At 41.6% G+C, this 21,804-nt stretch overlaps 1 protein-coding gene across 5 annotated transcripts in view; it reads right to left on the bottom strand.

The window, feature by feature from the left end:
• The window catches only part of LOC120546968 (rho-associated protein kinase 2-like), a 30,348-nt gene that overhangs the window by 7,917 nt on the left and 627 nt on the right, over positions 1-21,804 (bottom strand). For all 5 annotated transcript variants that reach the window (XM_039782272.1, XM_039782276.1, XM_039782273.1 and 2 more), the window contains exons 2-22: positions 17,094-17,175; positions 16,536-16,636; positions 15,711-15,848; positions 14,743-15,003; positions 13,937-14,081; positions 13,685-13,823; positions 11,238-11,329; positions 8,363-8,522; positions 6,944-7,037; positions 6,727-6,806; positions 5,609-5,657; positions 5,377-5,512; positions 4,908-4,999; positions 4,421-4,667; positions 3,050-3,156; positions 2,651-2,807; positions 2,270-2,430; positions 1,848-2,032; positions 1,591-1,660; positions 1,261-1,364; positions 371-557 (exon numbers count right to left, since the gene is read on the bottom strand). In XM_039782272.1, coding sequence (XP_039638206.1) covers positions 371-557; positions 1,261-1,364; positions 1,591-1,660; positions 1,848-2,032; positions 2,270-2,430; positions 2,651-2,807; positions 3,050-3,156; positions 4,421-4,667; positions 4,908-4,999; positions 5,377-5,512; positions 5,609-5,657; positions 6,727-6,806; positions 6,944-7,037; positions 8,363-8,522; positions 11,238-11,329; positions 13,685-13,823; positions 13,937-14,081; positions 14,743-15,003; positions 15,711-15,848; positions 16,536-16,636; positions 17,094-17,175 — 2,787 coding nt within the window. The remainder of the gene's footprint in view (positions 1-370; positions 558-1,260; positions 1,365-1,590; positions 1,661-1,847; positions 2,033-2,269; positions 2,431-2,650; positions 2,808-3,049; positions 3,157-4,420; positions 4,668-4,907; positions 5,000-5,376; positions 5,513-5,608; positions 5,658-6,726; positions 6,807-6,943; positions 7,038-8,362; positions 8,523-11,237; positions 11,330-13,684; positions 13,824-13,936; positions 14,082-14,742; positions 15,004-15,710; positions 15,849-16,535; positions 16,637-17,093; positions 17,176-21,804) is intronic.

Genomic DNA, 21,804 nt, shown 5'->3' with positions numbered 1-21,804 from the left:
ACGAGACCCACTTCTTCCCTTTCCTGCCCCCAGTTTCAGGCTGTTCCACTATTCCACTAACAGTTGGTGGCGCTAACGTGCCAAGGAAGGTAGCAAAGTGCCAACAAAAGGCAGGAAAGAAGCCTGCAAGCTAGCAAACATGGGTGTAAACATTACAGGTTTTCTAAATACTTTCTAAATTCTTTCCAAATACTTCCTAAATACTTTTGGTACAGGAAAGAACTCTTTACTTTACTTACTACTCTTTCACTTTAAATGGAATTTCAAAACAAACAAAGAAGCCCATCATTAAAATCACTAAAGAGGTCTTATATTGGAATTTTATTTCATGATCAACTATAAATGGTCTCGATCCCAACTCTGATCTCACCGAGCTGATGGTGGCCTCCTTGTCGCCGAGCTCCTGTTTGTGTCTCGCCATCATGTCTTTGATCTCCAGCTCCTTCATGATCTTCTCCTTCTCCAGATCCGAGTACTGCTCCTCTGCGATGGAGCGAGCAAGCTGCTCAGAGTCCGCCTTGGTCAAACTGGCTTCCAGCTGCGCTGTCATGGAACTCCTGTGGAGGCAGGAGGGGAAGGAACTGTTGTTACCATTTTATTAAACTGGATACATCTGTTAACTGCAAAATCTCTGCTGTTATTAAGCCAGTCAGAAGTAGACTGCCTATAGCGTGGACAAATATTACGTTTTGAATGACCTTTTTTGTCAAGGCACGATTGTCCAAGCGAGAATTACAATGATTCATAGCTTTTTGTCCACAATAATCTTTGGCTGCAGTGCATCTGGGGACGCTGCTAATCTGGTTCACTCATTCAGTCAAAGGTCAAGTCCTCCATTTTGGCTGTGAGATGAATTCACAGAGGGCAAATAACAAATAAAGCAAATAAACTGGAAAGTCTGTTACATTCTTTAAAAAAGAAGATAAATGTTCTATTCGTAGTGTTATCCTGTGGATGCTTCACTGCCACTGACGTTTAACTATACAACCTCAACATAGGAGTTTTTAGTATTTTCTTTCATGCTTCCATTTATACACCTTGTTTGAGTTACATGCTTTATACTTTTATTTTGTATCATTTAATATGTTTTATCTTTGCATGTCTTATGTTGGATTACATCTGTATTTTTTGTTTTGGTTACATCTTTTTTTCCTTCTGGTTTTGTTAATAAGTGTTTTTGTGTCGTGTTTAAAACACAACAGAAATATCAGGTCATTTTAGTGCTGCGGTGCCCCTATTTATAGTGTTTAGACTGGTTACCTCTCCTCCTGATATTCTGCCAGTCGCTGCTGCACCTCTTTGTACAGCTTGTTCCTCTCATCACGCTCGTCCTTCAGCTCACGGATCTGCGTCTTGTAAAGAGTCTTGGGTGGGAGGAAAACAGTTGGAAATTCAGTTAATTTCATGTCACAGCTTTGGGATGGAGGCTTATATCTTCCCATTCAAGCCCCATATTGTAGATTGATTTAGATTTTTGTGTGCTAGTCTGACAATATTAAGTCATCTATGCTGAGTGGAATATAATAATGGCTGCCACTACTGCTTGTAGACAAAGTGTGCAAAAGAAGGAAAATGGATGGTTAGAATTACTGTGAAATACTGCTCAGCCTCCAGTTGGTCTTTCAGTTCCTTCAGCTGGCCACCCGCCTCCTGCTTCTCCCTGGAACAGGACCAACAATCTGTCAATCCCTGCTGCTGGCCAACTAATCACCAGAGCCAAAGCACTTTCCTCAAACCAGATACGATGAATGAGATTCTCCACAGCGATTTGCAAACAGTATTACAACAAACTCTATAGGTTGAATGTGCATTACTGAATGCTCATTATGCCATTATGTGTGTTTGACCTGCGTAGCTCCTGGTTCTGTTTCTCCAGGACTTGCTTCATGTCCAGCAGGTGGTTGAGCTCCTGTTTGAGCTGTTTCTCTGAGGAGAGGAGCACCGACACCTGCTGGTTCTGCATCTTCAGATCGCTCTGGCTCATGGTCCGCTTGTGGATCTCCTGCTCCAGACGCACGCTCAGGCTCTTTACCTGTGAGAGAGAGAGACACACACACACAGACACACACAGACACACACACACACACACACAGATAGTTATGGGTAACAATTCAAGCTGCAGAACAAAAAATTAGGGATGCAAGTAATGATTAATTTCATTATTTTGATTACTTTATATAATTACTAACAAATTGTTGGTCTATAAAAAGTCTAAACATTGTCATAATTTTCTATCAAGCCAAATTACTGATGAAGATGTAAGACGCACCTCTTCAGAAATTTTCTCCTTTTGTGCCTGCAGCTCCTCCAGTTTGTGCAGCGCCTGCTTGTAGTCGCAGTCCAGCATGGAGTGGTCCTTCTGTTGTTGCAGCAGCTTTCCCTCCAACTGCAGCTTCAAGCTGCGCTCCTCCTGCAGGGTGCACTCCATCTCTGGACCAAACAAAAAGTCCAGAGAAACCATCAGGAGGGTCATTTATCCTGCACTCAATACCACAGTATTGACAAAACAACTTCTGCCTTTGGTTGAGCACCAGATAAATGACCAGAGCAATTGTCAGAATTGGTAATACTTGAGCGCGTTTGTGTTTTTATTTCAATATTTGTGTTATGCTGATGCATTTCATCCATCCTGCAATCATCTTTCACATACTTTTTAAGGCCTCAGACTTCTCCTCGATGGACTGGTGGATATTGTTTTTATCTGCGAGCTTGGCTTTGGTGGCCTTGTGTTCTGCTTCCTCCTGCTCCAGACTCTGTTGGAGCGACTTCAGCTTGAACGTCAAGTCAATCTCTTGGTTGCTCTTCTCCTATAGAATCAAAAGGGATATTAGGTTTTCTAATGGCATTCATTCATTACTTAGGGATGTTTCACCTTGACTTGATGAAACTTATTGCATGGAAACAGCCAAAGGTACATTTTCAAAATCCTGGAGAACAATGTCAACGTAATCAAGAAATGTCAAACTGAAGTTTTCAGGGGGAACATCTCCTGGGCTAGCCTAAACTCTCAATTAACAATAGAAATTAGCCATTAGAAATAACAGCCAACCTTCTCGAGGTCATTGAGCTTCTCATGTAGCAGCTTCTTTTCAGACTGGACTTTGGAGAGAGATGACTTCACATCTTTCACCTCTTCTTCCAGGCCAGAGATACGTCCTGAGGTGTGTGTGAGTGGTGGGAACAGGGAAAAGGAAATAACAACAAAGAAATTATAGAAGGAATATAGGAGGACATGTAGTGCAGTGGTTGCAAACACTACAAGAAAATGTAAAAAAAAAAACTGTTCAGTTTCAAACAGACATGACCCTGGATGAGACATTACATAATGCTCCTGCACACGTTCGATATACTGAAAACAACACACAAAATGTTTATTTCCCCTTTAACCGACTCCACCTACATGGAGAGTTTTACCAGGGGAAAATAAAAAGCATGAGGCATCGCAGCAAACAGGCAACACTTTTGTTTGGATACGTCCCCTCTGACCTCAGCGACTGGCCTCTCTGCAAAGACTGAGCACGTTTCAGTTTCCAAACAGCATCTCACAAGAGGTGCTGGCTCTGGTCCGGCTTTGGCTTTCACAGCCTCTTGCTTCACTCTCTGCCTTTTGAACAGATGTTTCCACCTATGATCTAAATTTTCCCAAAGCCCGGTCCAAAAAAACAATTCACATCTAATAACCATGTCCAGCCTCCAGTTTCAACTTGAGTTACGCCTTTTTCCTGCTACTGAGGAGATGTTTACTGAATGGGATCGCAGTTTGATGACCTGCAGTTATGGCAGTGAACCTTTTTTGGTTGGTACATTCCAACTTTGCTAACCTTATAACATTTTAATAGACACATTCAAGTTTGGAATATAAAAAGGCTTGAAAAAATGCTTGGCTGGTTGCTAAGGTGTTGATTATTGAAGAAAAATGCAACAACCAAATCTCAACAGTGTTTTTCTTCTGCTTATTTTTCACTTCCAACCACTGTGTAGGCTATATGTAGAAACAGACTATTAAAGTGAGACCTATATCTTGATTTTGGCATTTTACGTATTTTTTTAGTAACATTTGCCACCAGCGGCTACTGTGGGAGTTTAAGGAATAATGTTTAGCATTTAGCTAAATGCTAAGCTAATGTAACAGCAGTGCAATGAGAGAAGTCATAAAGTCAGCCAACTGACTCTTTTTTGTCTGTTATACAGTAAAGTTTCTCTAAAGTTTGCAAACATTAGCCACCATACATACCAGACCAAATAAAGCTGTAGCAACAAAACCTCTGACTGTAATTAACAGTGCGTTTTCTTGCTTATAAATTCCCCAAAAAAAATAACACATTTATTCCCTAAAAAGGTTACATAGTCTCGATTTTAAACTATGTGGAACTACTTCTTTCAATGCATATTCAGAGTGTAATAGACAGCCAGGCCTCACCCTGCAGGTCAGTTATAGTTTCTGTCCCAAGGTTGCGGTGTCTTTTCTCCTCCTCCAGCTCGGCCTGCAGCCCCATCAGCCGCTTCTCCAGCTCCATCTTGCTGTTTTCAAGCTGGCTGCACTTTTCCTGCATCTCCCTGAGGCTGACCTCCAGGCTCTCAGCCTGTTTCTGCGCCTCTGCCTGACTCTTCTTCAGCCGCGCTGCCGCCTCCTGCTCAGCCTGCAGCACGGCGTTGGCCTCCTCGAGCTACACATGAGAAACAGACAGGATGAATCTTTTCCCTGCAGGCTGAACTGGGTCAGCGCAGCAGCAAGAAATAAAAGGGGGTTTAATGAGGGAAAAGCAGAGGAATAATGAAAACGACAGTCACAGTTGCTTGCTTGAATATAGATTATTAAATTAGCATGTTTGATTTACATAAGTATGAATACTACAGTGAAGCATTATACAAAAAAATATCAAGTTAGGCAAAAATGTCCCCCTCACTTGTCTCTGCAGCTGGATGTTGTTCTCATTGGAGATCTGGGAATTCTGGTTCTTCTTTCTAAGATCCTCTAGCTGGTCCCTCAGGTTGTTCACTTAAGACACAGACAAATGAAAGAGTTAATGCATTATGTGACATAACACATTCAGTGGACCCTGGAAATACCACGATCCACCCACTAATAGCCAGCATATATACAACCATATAGAATATATACTGTGATAATATTAACAGTGGGAAGCAGAGCTCCCAGATATCCTTATGGTTCATTTCAAGGTTTTAATGCATTTAACAGCCCGACATGTTAAATTCTAACATATCAGACAACCTGATATGTTAGAACAATTTTGCAAGTAAAATATATGAGAATGAGAACAACTGAAGAACTATACTATCGGCATAACATGACATTTCAAGTCTTTTGGATCTTATTCTGCAGTTTCACGCCCCAATGTTTATATAGGTGCTCACATTCGTTCTCCAGGCTGCGTTTTCTGTCAGTTTCAATCTCCACCTTGCGCAGGTTCTCGGTGCTCTGGTGCTGCAGCAGAGCTCTCTCTCTCTCCAGCTGCCTCAGTGAGGCCTCGACTTTCTGCCTGCTACTCATCTAATCAGAGAGGAAATCACAAAGAATGTGAGTGGAATGAACTACCTACTTTATCACATCAGCTACATGGTTGAAATAGCATCCATCCATCCTTACCTCCTTGTCTAATTCTTTGACCAGCTTGTCTAAGCGGTTGGTGGCAATTCTAGGGGAAAAGAACAGTTTTATTGCACAAATCATTGAATAAAGAGAAACTTGGACACCAGATCATCCACTGCTTGTTCCTTTAAGCTACTTTACTGATGAAACATGTTGGAAGTGATTTTCTTTTCCCTTCTTTTTAACATCTACCATTATCAGAAACTCATGGATGGCATGGACTCAGGGATGTCACTTCCTGTTGTGTAAAACAATTCCCTTCTTTATACACAGCACACAACATGAATTCTCATCCAGTAATACCAATGTCTCAAAATGAATGTGGTGATGATCAATGCAAAAATGCTACATTCACAACCTTTAAAATGTTGGATGGTTTCATTTCAAGACATTCTTATGGTGAAAATCAAACTCTTTAATAACTCTTTAACCTAAAGTGTTGGCAATTTATTCCTTCAATGGAATGCTTTATCATGAAAGAAAACTTAACAAAAGGTTTTAAAGGTCCCATGGCATGACAATTTCACTTTATGAGGGTTTTTAACATTAATATGAGTTCCCCCAGTCTGCCTATGGTGCCCCAGTGGCTAGAAATGGCGATAGGTGTAAACCGAGCCCTGGGTATCCTGCTCTGCCTTTGAGAAAATGAAAGCTCAGATGGGCCAATCTGGAATCTTCCCTATATGATGTCATAAGGGGAAAGGTTACCTCCCCTTTCTCTGCTTTGCCCACCCAGAGAATTTGGCCCGCCCATAAGAAAGAGACATCATGGCTTGCAAACAAGTGAAGCATGGCAGTTGGTCAAGCCCACACTCCCACCCTACACCTTGCCCCCCCTCTCTCCTCCTCAATAGCATTTAAAGCTACAGACACAGAAATGGCACATCCTAAGGAAAGCTCATTGTGGGACTGGCTCTAGTGGCTGTAATTCTGCACCAAGGCTGAATTTCGGGGAAGAGACTTCAGATACAATATTAGGGGACGACTGAGGCCTATATAAAAGCATCCAAAAAGCAGCATGTCATAGGACCTTTAAGTAAATAGTTACATATTTTAGAAAAAAAAAGTGACATATATGGTGCTCAGCTCTGTTTGTGTTATTTGTCCAGACGTACTTGCACTTGTGCTCCAGCTCATCTTTGGCCTGCATCTCATGGTCGACCTGCTCCTCCAGCTGATGAAGCTTTTTCTGCAGCTGCTCAGACAAGACAGACAAATGACCAGAAAAGAAAAAAAATGCTATTACCTAACGGTCATTTCCATCTTTTTCTATTCTCTCTGTATCTCCCCTCTGTTACTATAATAGCAAGACCACATGCAAAAAACGCCTACCTCTTTCTTACTGTCCGAGCAATAATCCTTATCCTCAGAGTGTTCTTTACTGCTCTCTGAATCCTCCACAGAGCAGTTATTTCCCTTCAGCAGCCTGACAGAAAAAGAAGGGACAGACGAGAGCAATGAATGTCTGTCAGTGAGTTTACTTGGACAACATCCAACACTATCCATGTGTCCAACTTTCTGCAACCAAGTGACGTATTCTACCCTAACCAGATCCATAATGCCAACTGGGTGGTCAAGGGGATGCTGAATGTTCACCAAGACACAAGTCACATTTATTGCATTATCAGAACCGCTCAGAAATCACTTATACTTAAGACCCATAACCTCATGCATGGAGCACAAAACTGTGGTGCTGGGGGAAAAAGGCCTGAGGATCTTGCAGGCTTCTTCTTACATCTGGATGGGTTTACATTCAGAGAAACCCAAAGCCACACTGTCCGTCACCAACTGTTAACCAACATGGTGGTGGACTCGACTTGTAATGGTGGGCAACTATCTCTGGGAATCATTACATGACTCTGCCACATAATGCATAATAACCAAGAAATTGGAAGCAAGTTTATGATCTTTTAAGACAATTCTTGCCCTTAAATTGCTGTTCTCGCATGGTGTTTGTCATTTAATAAAATTGGAAATGCGATCACACAGTACATACTGCTAACACATTTAAGATGATTTTAGAAAAGTTGTATCTAACATGCACAGTTAAGGATGCAGTCTGAAATCAAAGGAATGCTGGTCTAATGCCATTTATTACCTGCTCAATATTCATGTATTATCAGGGATTTTGGTTACCATCTGTATACACTTGTAAACTACATTGATAGTCATTTACTGACTTAAATGGCATTGTTTTGTCCTTGACTCTATATTGTCAGATCAATGTAAAAGATAAATTGATTAGACACAATCAGTTGAACCTTCAGCTTCATCAGTATAAGCAACAACATACCTTGAGGTTAAAATATTGTTGGTCAAAGCACCAGAAGATCATAAATCCAACATGTTTTTAACTACTTCTCCTACCGATCGAGACCAGGGGTTTAAAAACTACACTCCATCACAAGCAAAGAGGGCATTTGAAAGGGGCTGTCAGAACAAGGCAGCAGTGTGGAGCTGGAACAGGCATACAGTGTCTGACTGGTGTGAGGCTGTATTAAAAGGTATGGGTGTCAAGCTGTCTTTTTCTACCTCTTGCATTTTAAGCACAGCGCTGTCATAGAAACAGTCTAGAGGCTCTTGTGAAGGTTCCCACACATGACTGCTACATTTTATTCCCAGTATCGTTACCAAAAGTACATTAAACACAAATGTAAGGCCAGCAAACACTAATCCAGACAACATTTCTATGCACAACAACAGAGACGAAGCATTATTATTCAAAGAAGACATCCAAATAAAAACACTTACTGGTCCTCCTTGAAGTAAGTGAATCCGACGAATGGTAGTTGGTTGCCCACAAAGGCCTTGGGTGGAGAAAAGGTCTCAGCAGCTCCTTTATCATCCTCTATGTCATCAAAGTTACTGGTGTCTATGTCACCGTTCAGCTCAGGCACAACTGGAGCCACAGCTGGAAACCGAGACAGTCATGGAGCAAAAGGGGGAGAGGAGGAGGTGCAAAACAAGAGGGCTTGAGAAAAGAGAATGATGATGCTCAACATAAAGACTATCAAATATTAAAACCTGGTGCTGCAGGTATTTAAAAGTCCACCTTCAACAAACTCTTAAAATTTTTTTTTAGGTGTGTTCCGGAGTAAATTCTATGCCAACTTTGGCACTGCTTCTAGTAGGAGTAAGCACTCTGCAGGTTGGCGTGAGGCTAACACCACTCCTTTTCCCGTACAGTGCTCGCTTTGTGCCCCACACACGGTGCCTTTCAGAAGCCCAAATGCCTGCTCCAGGCGTGCTTTAAAAGTCTGCACAAAACAACAGGCAGACAAGAATGTGTCAGAGGGCCAATCAGATAAAACTAAGCTAGTCCTTTAACCTATAAATAGTTCCTAATTAAGAAAAAAAAAGCAGGATCGAGTTCCTCAGACCAGTGCAACTCTGGCTCCAAGCAAAGAGCTCATTACTGTTAGGTCAAGTCATAACCCTCAGCGTGACAAGTGTGACCCAAAGATGGTGGAGAAAATACATGGAGGGATCAAGCGGAAGAATGAAACAAATGAGGGGAAATAAAAAAGAAGGGGCAGAAAAAAGGCAAAATGTGGCCAGACAGAAAGAGACACAGGCCGCTCCATGGAGGCCCTTGTGGCACGACTTCCCAGAATGCTCTCTGATAGCGGGCTGGTAATGACAGGCAGCCGTGGCCACAGTGAGAGTGAGAGAGCGGGAGCAACCCTCCAAACTAGGGCGCCCCTCTCATTAGAGCAGTCCACACAGGCCGCACAGCCTGCCCCGCCCGCCCGCTACGGGGGGTGCTGCCTCCCATCCCATCCATCCATCCATCCATCCATCCATGGGGCTGGCTTCTTTTCATCAACATCCCAATTCTTAATAAGCTTGATAATCATGAAGGCAACTGGGAGAATCTTCAGTAGAGTCCAAACATGGACAATAACCCTCCTGAGTCATGGCCACACTTAGCAGTCCTTAAACAGACACAAAGGGCTGGGAGGTACATGCAGCTCTGCGGGATGCCAGAATTGGAGCAGGGTCATGTTTTTGTGTGTGCACGCACGTGTGTGTGTGTGTGTGTGTGTGTGTGTGTGTATGAAAGAGAGAGAGAGAGAGAGAGAGAGAGAGAGAGAGAGAGAGAGAGAGAGAGAGAGAGAGAGAGAGAGAGACTGGACATGCAAGTGCAAACATGAAGAGAGCTGAGCAGCACAGCAGTGGCACAGTAGTGGTTTTATGTTTCCAGACTGCCAGGCAGTCTGAAGTTCAGTCCGAAGTTCTGTCTGTTGTCTTAATCAGAGCCAGGTGAAGCAGAGAGACGAAGAGGCAAAGAGAAATAGCCTGCATGTGATTATATACAGACACAGAGGTCCCGTTCATACTCATGCTAATACTAAAATATCCCTTTCCTTATTTCCTTCCTTCCTAAGCGATGCTAAATCTGATACAACTGTAAAAGAGGAGATTAAACCAGGACTCCTTACAGGTAGTCCATGTGCAATGATCACATTTTAATTTAAAAGAATTATAAAGAAGTATGAGATTAATAACGCAACAACCAATGGGTGTCATAACAGTTGCAGAAATATTTTACAAAGCTTAGAATATTTTTCACTATTTAAGGTGATTTATGTGTTTTAATGTTCTCTTTTTTCTTTTTAATACAGCTATAAGAAACTCATTCAAAAGATAGAGCTAGATAGATAGATAGATAGATAGATAGATAGATAGATAGATAGATAGATAGATAGATAGATATACTCTTTTTAACCCAAGATGTTTAATATGGTTTTATATGATTATTGATTTTGCATTAGGGATTTTATGTTTTTTTCTCTTTGTCTGCAGTGTCAAATTGTAAATGGGATTCTCATTCATTCGCTCTCAAAATCTAATAAAATATTTATATTCATTAAAGAAATCTTTGTTTTTGTTCTTGGATAATGTACCATCATTTAATTCTTACATCAAATAGCAATTATTATTTCTTTGCTGATTTACCAAGTGATAATGTAATAATGTAATGTAACTCCATCTATCACATATGACTTATTCTTTAAGTTATGTATTAAGCCAATACTATTATTAGTATTATTATCATTATTATTATTATTATAATATTTTCAATTTCAAAGGCCAGTTCATATTATAGCAGTTGTCACATCTTGGATTCAGCTAAACGGAAATTTCATAGTCAGTGACACAACATCTGTTGGGGGAGACTTTCATTAAAACAGACTTGCAGTTTCCTCAGTGTGTGTATTGCTAGTACAGTTACTATCTCTTATTGAAATATGTAGGTTTTTTTCTCAATTCTCTCTAATCTATTCTTTTCGAGTGGCACCATATGCAGCTGGTTATCCTGCAGGTTTCGTGCATCATGTGCTCTGTACAGCATCCAGTCATATAATGTGAGATATGAGCATATGGAGAGCATGTGTACCATATTTGCAGGCTTAATGGCTCAGGGGGATGGAAATACACTTTGAACTGAACTCTGAAAGAAGCAGATCTGCAGAGGAATGGGCTGGGGATGATTAAAAAAATATAAGCAAAAAGAGAGGAATGGAAATGTGAGGTAGAAAAAGATACACATTACCAGATATGGAAAAGAGGAAATCTGCACCTGCATTAGGGAACTTAGAAACATGCACATGCACACACTTACTCTCTCGGATGTTGTCAAAGGTCCACTGATCGTTCTTAAAGAAAGGGTGACACTTGATCTCATCCACTCCAGTGCGGCCCAGACGAACCTTCCTGCATACAGCAACAGGATCAAGACTGTGAGCAGAGCCTGAACACAAAACACACCCCGCTTGTCCCCTACACCCACCATCACCATGTCATCCCAAACACACAGCCTATAGAGGAGTGACCACTAGGCCCTGACCACACTGACCAGCATGGAGAGCCGCATGACCACTGGTGGAACCTCCTCTAACCCAAGATAATGTAGATCCAGGAGGAGAAAGGGAGTGAAGACAGCAGCATCAGAGTGCAGGAGCCAACATCAACAACTCTGACCGACTCAAACACGACTGCTAGAGCTGCTGCTACCTTCCCTCCTTCTCCTCTCTCTCTCTAAAACTCTTTCTCGTCCCCCTTTCCTCCCTCCTCCACCACTGGGTACAGGGCTGGAGGGGTGCGGCAGTTTGGGCTTGCCACGTGTGGGACATTCCAGACCCAGCCAAAAGGAAGAGAGGGCAGGGGAGGGGAGGAAGAGAGAAAGAGTTTTTAAACCCCTGCAAAAAAAAATTATTCTGACATGCAACCAAGCCAGGACCAGAAATATGCAGAGGAGAGAGGAGAGGAGTGCACAGTAGAAAGTTACGCCAGAAAAGGATGAGGATAGAGAAATGGAAAGTGGCACTTAAAAAAAAGGTAGAAGAAGAAATGGGGGAGTGATGAAAAACACATGGAAAAGAAGGGACGAGAGGTGGTAGTGCTTACAGAAATGATTCAGCAAGACTGGCTGACAGTGACAGAGCATGTTGGTTAAGTGGTGAAGGAATGTATTGGTCAGTGTTTAAGGTGTGTGTGTGTGTGTGTGTGTGTGTGTGTGTGTGTGTGTGTGTGTGTGTGTGTGGTGTGCGTGCGTGCGTGCGTGGGTGGGTGGGGCTGGGCAGCCGTACACATGTGAGATTCTGTCTGTGGTGAGAGAATAGTGAGTGAGAAGGTAAATAAACTGAGTGAGGAAAAATGAAAGGCTGCTCTGTATTGAAGCAGAAAGGGCCTGTGTTTGAGCCCTCTCGGGGGCGGGGTTACTAATGTAAACAGGAAGTGGTTGCTTCCAGGGGGATGGGCAACTAACCAAGTACATGACCCACACAGTCATGTAACGTTTTACCTTTAAAACTAATAATATGTTATTAAATGGCACCATTTGTGTTTAGATGGTAGCTGGGATCAGCACAACCGCACACTCAGGTTTGGATCCACTGATATTGTTTTTAGCAAACTAATTTAACACAAAATATTAGTTTTATTAAAATATATGTATAGGGTGTGATAGGTTATATACTACATTTTTGTTTTTATCAACAAATCCCATTAAAAAGACCAAAACCAACAATGAATTGATCACTATCAATTCCACATGCTGTAAATACTCACTAACACACCAAATGTGTATCAATGCGCAGGTAAAAATAGTCTCCAACAAATGCACTTTTTGCTCCTGTTTTAGAAAAGTTTGCTAAAAACTACAGTGCCCAGCCATTTTAGGATATTGATTAGCCTTTAAAAAAAGAACTATATATTTATTTATTTTTTTAAAAGATTACCATTGTCAGTATGAACCAGTAAGAGAGCCACAGACACGCTGGGGAAGTTGTAAAGTTTTGAGAGACAAACTAACACATTTGTTTGACAAGAAGAATAAAACTATTAGCCTAGAAATCTAGACGCACCCTAGCGGCAGCAAATGTAATTTGCAGCCAGGGTCGTCTAGCAACTCTCCGTTGGCTTGCGAGTTGGAAAAACCAAACTCTGGCTGGGCCAATCACATCGTGTATAGAGTCGGTGGGCGGGCTTATGGCTGCTGCTGCTGCTGCTGCTGGCCGACAGCGGTCTTTCAAATTGGCTTTGGCCGCAACTCTGGAGTTCAGCTTTTCTTTGAGAAAAGAACAAAGAACAGCACTGAAGTCAGTCTTAAAAAAGGAAGATGTGTTTGGAGTTTTGCCGACCGGATACGGCAAAAGTTTAATCTATCAACTAGCTCCGCTACCTTCTTCATTGCTCTGGTTGGTTGCAGTGTTATCCTATTGCGTGCAGAGGGAATTTGAAAGACAACCATTTATCCCGCCTCTCAGATTGAGCCCTGTCAGTGGTGAGTTCCCAGACCCAACATCTTGAAGTGGGTTTGGCTTGTCAGGCTACAAAGATAAAGGAGTCTTTTCATAACTTGTTTCTTGAATTAAAACAAAGTCCCCTTTCCAAACAATGTCATTAAATTGCTCAACAGTCCAACAATCACTTACATAAATAGTAGAGTAGACAAAGAAAATCTAAGTGTGTATGCACATGTCAGGCAGCCAGAAATTGTGAAGTGCTCTGAATTCTTGTTAAAGCACAAGTGTTAAGTGTTTATGATTTAGAGTTCCATGTGCAAACCTGTCAGTAAGAAAGGCACAGATGAGGTCTTTTGCATCCTGAGACATCTCTACATCCTCTGGGAAGATGAGTGTGTTCTTGTGGTTCATGATCTTCCCATAAGTACCAACCAGGGATTCAGCATAGAAGGGAGTTTCACCTGCGAAAAAATAAGTAGTTTTGTACAAGGATTGATTTTTAGGATGAAAATGTTTAGGTTGCCAAACAGCACAAAAAATGAACATGATGTACTCTATATGGTAGGTCACTTACCGACCAGCAACTCATAGATAAAGACTCCTACAGACCACCAGTCGCACTCCCGGCCGTAGTAACCAGCACCATCCTGAGACTGAAGCACCTCGGGGGAAATGTAGTCTGGTGTGCCTACAGCAGTTTCACAGTGCACCATGCCTGTCTGCAAACACAAATACACAAGATTTACTGTAGAGAGAAAGCAAGAATGGAGTTACAGTAGGGGATAAGGCCCAACAAATAAGACATTCACACAGAAATATGTAATGCAGGTGCCAATGGAAAATTACTATTTTTCATGAAAAACTTTTCTTGAATAAAATACTTCTGAAACTTTATCAATACTCCAGATATTCTGAGACAAATGGTGCGATCTCTGCTGGATTGTTCATATGATACTTTCTGTCTCTGGGAGTTTCAGTGAGCTCAAATGTGTGGAGCCACTTGCTGAACCAGCTATTTAGAAATTGCTGTGGTAAAAACAAAAAAAGGTAGAAAAACACTTCCTGACTCCCACCAGAGGCGGGACCATTGTACTCTAGATTGGTTGTTTAGCACAATAACTCCTGGGGCCTTTTCAAAACAACCTGATACAAGAGATTCACTTTGCAATCTGAACACTTGGTGGTGCACTAGGGCACGGAAAAAAAGAGCCACTAGTCTCGAGAAAGAAAAAGACAATCCACTCTCTATCCAACGGACTATTTTCTTAAAAATTACAGGACTAAAATCTTCAAAAGTTAAAAAGGTTCATAGTTCCTTAACTTGATCCCCTATCCAGGACCAACGCATTTGAAAACAACGACACAACAGAATTAACCTACCGAGTCCATCTTCATGCACGTGCCGAAATCTGCCAGCTTGAGGTGTCCGTGTTGGTCCAGCAGCATGTTGTCAGGTTTGACGTCCCGATGGATGAAGCCCATGGAGTGGATGGCGTTCAACGCCAGCACTACTTCAGCTGTGTAGAAGCGAGCCCACTTCTCAGGTATGTCGTAGTTCATGGTGAGCGTGACCAGGTCGCCTCCAGGCATGAACTCCATCACCAAGTAGAGGTGGCGGTCGTCTTGGAAAGCACAGCACAGCTAGGAAATGACAAACTCATATGATTGAAGGCCCAACACAGGATGTTAAGCCATTACTTTGGAACAGATTTGAATACAAGGTGTGGTTGTGTTAACGCTGGATGATGTGGGTCATAAAAAAACAACAACAGACAGACATAGATTATTATCTCCAACATGATGTCAAAATCATGACGCCATGTTATTACAGTGCACATTAAGTAGATGGGGGAAAAAAATCCATACATTGTAATAATGAATTGTGATAGTTAATTTATTGTTATTGTTTAATGTTTAACGACGCATTTCAGTTAAATTAGGTGCATTTTCTATGTTCATCTGAGCAAATTATTTCGAAAGGGTTTCCTTTATCACACTTTAATTTAAAATATGACATACCTTCTTGCTGTTTATATTGGACATAACAAAGCCAGACTCATTCTACTGGATTTCCTATTTATGGTTCTGTCCATAGTGTACATATCATATGTGGTTACACTATTTATACATCATTGCTGCAATCATTTGTGTTGTGCATTTTGTGTATTGTTTTTTGTTTATCTTGTGCATATCACAGTTGTAAAAGCCGAAACATTCCTACCCATGTTTTCTGGAGATGCGCTAAACTAGAAGCCTTTCTGGAATTATGTTTAAATGTTCAATCCTTCCACTATGTTGCATATTGTGTGTTTTTCAATAGAATTAAACAGTATACAGTATGTGCACACCTGGACGACCCAAGAACTGTTGGAAAAGGCCATGATGTGCCTCTCCTCCCAGAAGAAGGCAGAGTCTGACCGCTTGATCATCTCAAACTTGCTGAGCTGCTTCATGGCGTAAACCTTCCGAGAGGCCTTGTGACGGACCTGCAGCAGAGGAGGGCGAGGCAAAAGATGGAGATGTTGGCATGCAAACAGCGATAACTGCGCAAGGTCAATAAGTAAAAGATAGTTAGAATGTCAAAATGACCAAGATAACATGAGGAAAAGAGAGAGACAGAGAGGGGAACCCATAATTGTAGGCCCACGCCCATAGACAGACATGCTTACACAAGATTTCAAGCACAAACGCACCAAGCATCCCATCCACACCCCCACACCAGAATTCACACTCCCCTCCCACACACTGAGCCTGTCCAGACTTGTTTCTACCACAAGATGCTCAGCCGAGACCAGATTCAAACTTCCATCTGCACAAGAAACAGACATCTGGAAAAACCAGGTGTTTTGAAGGAATTACTGCTTGCCTTAATTACTTTTTTTAAACTTAAAGTTGGCCGTGATGAGAAGAAAGGTGCCAATTACATTGGAAACCACCAAAACAAGTTGCAGATGTTACATATTTTACATTTTGATAGATTCACAGATTGTTGCCCCCTCTAGTGGTTCATGCTTCCTGTATTTTTGTGCCGAAACTGCTGTATTCAGCAGCTTCTGGAGAAACTCTCCTATTCCATCTCCCTTTATGTCAAACTGCACTGCTGCAGCATTAATAATAATAATAATAAAAAAAATAACACACTTTATTCATCAACTTTTCCAGAAACATCTCACCAGCTTCACTTCTCCGTAGGCTCCTCTCCCGATCAACTTCACTTTTTCAAAGTCGTCAGGCTTCACCTGCAGTTCTCGCAGCTGACTCGCTGCCTTTTCATCTGTGGGATGGACAGATACGTTACCATAGCAACACCACACACAGGTCAAGCTTCAACCATTTAGGTTCAAATAAAAAGGTGAGTAATTAACTGCTGGATCAGAGAGGTCAGTGAGAGTACAAATGTTGTACAGGGCCAGGAATGTACATCAACTGGCCACAGTGAAAGTTAACTAAAAGTTAGACCAGTCTAAAGTGAATGTGAAACTTTTGTAGATTTTAGAAGATGACAAGTTTATTAGTACGGTGGGTTTTTTAGCCACAGGTTGGTCCAATATATTAATTTTAATCTTTGTATATGGCCTCAAGTATAAACAAATATAAAGAGCTAAAGATTTCACAAAGAAATTATACAAAAGTGATACATATCTAATTTTCAATGATATTCTGGTTGTTTATAGGTATTTTTTAAGCTAAGCGAGAATCATGGCCTTCACCAAACACACTGTAGCTCTTACATCGGTTCAGAAAGGCCTCAATGTTTTTGTTTTTCCGCAGAGCAGGATAGTTCAAATCGTGAGCCAGCGCGTTCATGGAATCCTAAAAAGACAGAAAAGACAAATTATTCAATCAACCTTTGAAAACAAATGAATGGACAGGAACACAATCAAAAAATATAAAAAAAGATATTTAACTTGTAGGATTACCTCTGGTGTATTAAGAACTGTATCTAATAACACTTTTGCCTCCTAAACTAACCACTACATTAGAAAAACAAATTGGGAGCATTATTGCTTGGGTTTTGTTGAATGATTCACTAACAAATAGAAACACATCAAAATATAGTCATGTTTTAAAGATGATTTACAGTTTTGTCTACATATGTTCGCAAAAAAGGAAGACTTTTTTTTTTTACAATTCTCTCGTTAATCTGTCAGGACAAGTCTTGTAATTCTTGACAACCCTGACCTTCTGCTGGCTGATAAAAGAATGATGAAGGAAGGAAGGAAGGAAGGAAGGAAAGAATTAGGTTCTTGTGGGCTGTGTGCTCCTAAATGCAACATTACAGGAAGATAAAATGACACTGCTAATGTGCAGCTTAACAAAACAATGACCAGAGGACAAGGGAGTTTGGATCGTAAAGACATAACAAGTTAAAGAACAATAATGAGTCACGAAGATGCTGTTACAGCCCCCGGCTCAAACAACACCCGCTCCATCCAAACAAACACAAACCCTCCCAATGACTTAACACAGAGGGGCAGTGGCAACATCTATCTATCTTCTATCTATAAATTGCAGGAACGTCTGTCTGTCTGTGTGTTATGCGCGTATCTCTCGAACAGTTAGTCCGATGGATTTCGAACTTGACAGGTGTCTTGCTACGGGCACGAGTAAGTGTGGTGCCAGGTTTGACATTGTTTGGATTAAAAATGCAAAATTTTTTTTTTTTTATATATATATATATATATATATATATATATATACTGCACACTGACTGAGCAGAGAGCAGGACCAGAGACAGAGAGGGTCGAAGAAAGCAGCGGAGCTTTGGCAGCTAAAATGTGAAATACATCTCATCACGACTGTTGTGTGGAATAAGGTTGGCAAAAAAAAAGGCGCATCAGATTATTCCTTCACAGCGCTGTGCAATGCGAGAAAATCTCAGAGTTGAACCGGGTAGACACAGCACTTTTCATCAGAATCACCCCGGGCTAATTAAGTATACTGCTAACTAATAACATTACCTTCGCCAAAATACCCCCGCGAATCAAATCCCCTACTTCACCGTTCACCGTCAAGCCACTAAACCTGTAAGGAAATGAACACCTCTGCTGAAATGTTTAATTTGTTAACTCTCTCTCTCTCTCTCTCTCTCTCTCTCTCTGGTTGATTAACGCAGGTATGTGCTGTTCAGCTCTCATAACGGGCCAGGTGGGTAGCGCACTGCCATGAGTCCATGACACTAATGTCTGATTAGGCCTACTCCACATTTTCCACCTTTATTCAACAGGACAGCTAGGTGAGAAAGGGGAGAGAGAGGGGGAAGACATGCAGGAAATCGTCACAGGTCGGATTCGTTCTCTGTCAGGTAAATCAGTAAGTCAGTAGTAGGTACAGGGGAGTTGCATATGAAGTGGTTTGGGGTCCTTCGGTAATAGGTACAATTTGGTGTTGATGAATTCTACAAGCAGCAATACCAAACAGGCACATTTTCAACAGGCACTGCACTAGTCAGACTGAAAGCCAGGACCTCAGTAGTGTCATCAGTTCTTAAATCAGCGGTGTTGAGTTTCAGTTTTCAAACTGTCTCTCTGTGATCCAAACGCATGAGGCTGGCAGGGCAGCTGGGCAGGTGGTTGGGGGTGTTGTAGGACCCTCTGTTCCCCAGAAACAAGGGTCAAGTGGAGTCATGCACTGTGTATATTGTGTGTGTGTGTGTGTGTGTGTGTGGGGGTGGTAGGGTGGTTGAGCCACAGTGGTGTCTATCGGTCTGTTTGTTCAGGGATATGTGAGTGGGTGGGCAGGAGGCAGGTGGAACAATTCTGCACCTTTAAATAGAAGCTGTGCGGAGAGATCTCCCCCACCGCAGACGGTGGAAATAGACCGAAAGGCTCAGAAGCTATTGTGGGACAAACAGCTTATGGGACTGGATTCATGGCTGAGTGCTTGAGGATCTATGATCATTTTACACAGTGTGTGTGTGTGTGTGTGTGTGTGTGTGTGTGTGTGTGTGTGTGTGTGTGTGTGTGTGTGTGTGTGTGTGTTGTAACAACCATGGTTACTGCAGTAGAGAAGTAACTCAACAGTGTGCGAGAATTGTTAAACTCTATGTACATATGCAAATATAATCTAATTTTAGCAGATTCAAATGTGTGTGTAGTCTCTGGGAATGCGGGACTAAAATGTTTTTTTGGCTGTCTTACATCCTTGTATCTTAAACTAGTTTTTAAACATAAAGGTTGACCTGGAATAGAAAATAAAAGAACAGTCTGGAAATGTGCAAAGAGTTAGAAACAACATTGTTAACTAGGGTTGGAGTTCAGTATCAAATCTAAATCCAGTATTAAATCTGTCCGTCATGAATTTCAAGTACCAAGACACTGTAAAGTCATATCTAAAACTCAAACTTTGCCAGATAGTTAAAAAGGTACCCTGAGGAGTCAGGTTTCCTCATACATCAACCAGAGTTTAAATTACAACACAAAGAAAGCGGAAGGTGAGGGACATCGGGCAGAAAAGGGTGACATCCGGCGGAACTTCCGGCGGCACCGGAGCAACCCCGGAAGTGGAACGTCAAGGATATAGACGAGTACAAGAATGATCTGCAGCTTGACACAAGTGGGACAAGGGGGTGACTGTCAATTGCCAGAGTAGGTGAAAGCCACTAAGACCAGAGATGGTGCAGTTTATTTCAATTAACGTCAACGTAAAATTGGATTATACTAGATTTTTTAAATCTCTCGCCCCCCTGATTGAGCCTCAGACCAGCCAAAGCCGAATACAGTTCTGGTTTGCTTATCACTTCTGGAATCTGGACAAATCTGAACAGGATCCTGTGTAGGCTTGGTTGTGTGTCCTCAGACAACACCTCCCACCTACTCCACAGTTGGCTGATTCTGCCTGAGCACAGTCAGCAGCAATGGAGAGGTTCTCAGAATCAAAATGTAAACTGTGTCCTGCCTTTACAGACCAAGTCCCCTCCAATCCAAAGGAAAAAAATACACAATACAGAAATATATATCAAAAACAGCTCATCTTCTAAACAGCTTCACCCAAAGCCCTTCTTCCGCAGATTAAAAGAAAAAACGCTTCAAAAAACATCTGCTGCACACAACAAAAATCATTGTGGACAAACAGGAAATAGTGACGTGAGGTCACGGCAGGTTAACTCCAGCTCAATTCCAGGAAGTGACTTCAGCTTCCTGCATGGTAGCTCCCTGTATTAAGTAGCCCGGTGGCCATAGTTATGGCCACTAAAGAGCTGCTTGGAACCAGACGCAGATGACTGTAGAGATAAAACTGAGAATAATGACTGAGGTTTGGATGGACAGTCTACATGGGTTTAAATTGACTCATTTCACTTTGTTGTCTGATTATGTCATTGCATGACATTAATTGGGTCTGCCCTGGCTTTACACTGGACTTGTGATTCATCAGCACTGAGAATAGACATGGCTTCCTCCAGAAGGAAATATTGCAGTTGGAAGGGTTGTTTTTTTGCGGAGACAACCTGCATAGACAACATCAAATCTCCTTTAACTGTCATCTACTCAACAGGTTGACATATTGACCTCGCCAATGAACCATAAGCATCTGGGTTCTTCCTTGTTTCAAATAGCACCAGGATAACCGGACTGACAACCACGGCTGGTGGCGTTCTGTTAATATCAAAACTCCATGAAGCAGCTTAGTAAAGGGATTTTTCTGAACATTTTACCATCAAATTATTTAATTTGCTGAGCGAAAATGTGACCATGTAGAAAAGCATGTTAATCCAGTCTTTACATTTCCTTAGGTATGTCTGGATTGTCTGAAATGCCTTACCATACTTTAGAATATACAGTGTACAGTGCTGGCTGAAAGAAATAGCTGTGCATTGTGCAAACCTACAAAGTAAGGTGGGTTTTGGGCTGTGGCCTCTTGGGAGATCCTGTCAAGACAGAGGATCCAGAACAAAAGCTACTCCATATCAGCTCAAAAAAAATGTGCTTTTGTTGTCATAGGTTAGGGCAGAGAAGCTTAGCAGTGGCAATAGTTTTATCAACTTTCTCAAAGTAGGCTAAGTACATTCTTAAGAGGTCAAAGAGAGGGCTTGTCAATTAGAGGCCACACCAAGATACTAATCACAGACAGACAGTGATGGAGTGGCAAGAAAAGATGAATGAATTAACTACTCAAATTTTAGGGAGGGCACTAATTGGTTCGTTTGTCTATATCCTTGAATGGCAAGTTTCAGTTTAATGCCCCATCTAAAAAAATTATTATATTTGATTATTATAAAAAAAATGTCCTAACATATTTTTCCATCATAACTGTAAAAATGAGGATTAAAATGTATTCAACACAGGAAAAGGTGGCAGCACAAAGTTTAGGTGGGGTTTCCCTTTGCTGCATCCCTGATTAAAAGCCAAAGTAATGATAAACAAATGGAAATTGAGGTTTTCACAAGCAGTAATCTTATAAAGAGTACTGTCCATGCGATTGGGCTAGTATGCTATTTCTTTA

Source organism: Perca fluviatilis, chromosome 18 (genome assembly GCF_010015445.1).
Source record: "Perca fluviatilis chromosome 18, GENO_Pfluv_1.0, whole genome shotgun sequence".
Classification (NCBI taxonomy): domain Eukaryota; kingdom Metazoa; phylum Chordata; class Actinopteri; order Perciformes; family Percidae; genus Perca; species Perca fluviatilis.
The sequence above is the reverse complement of the archived record's forward strand: the minus strand, read 5'-3'. Positions and strand labels throughout refer to the sequence as shown.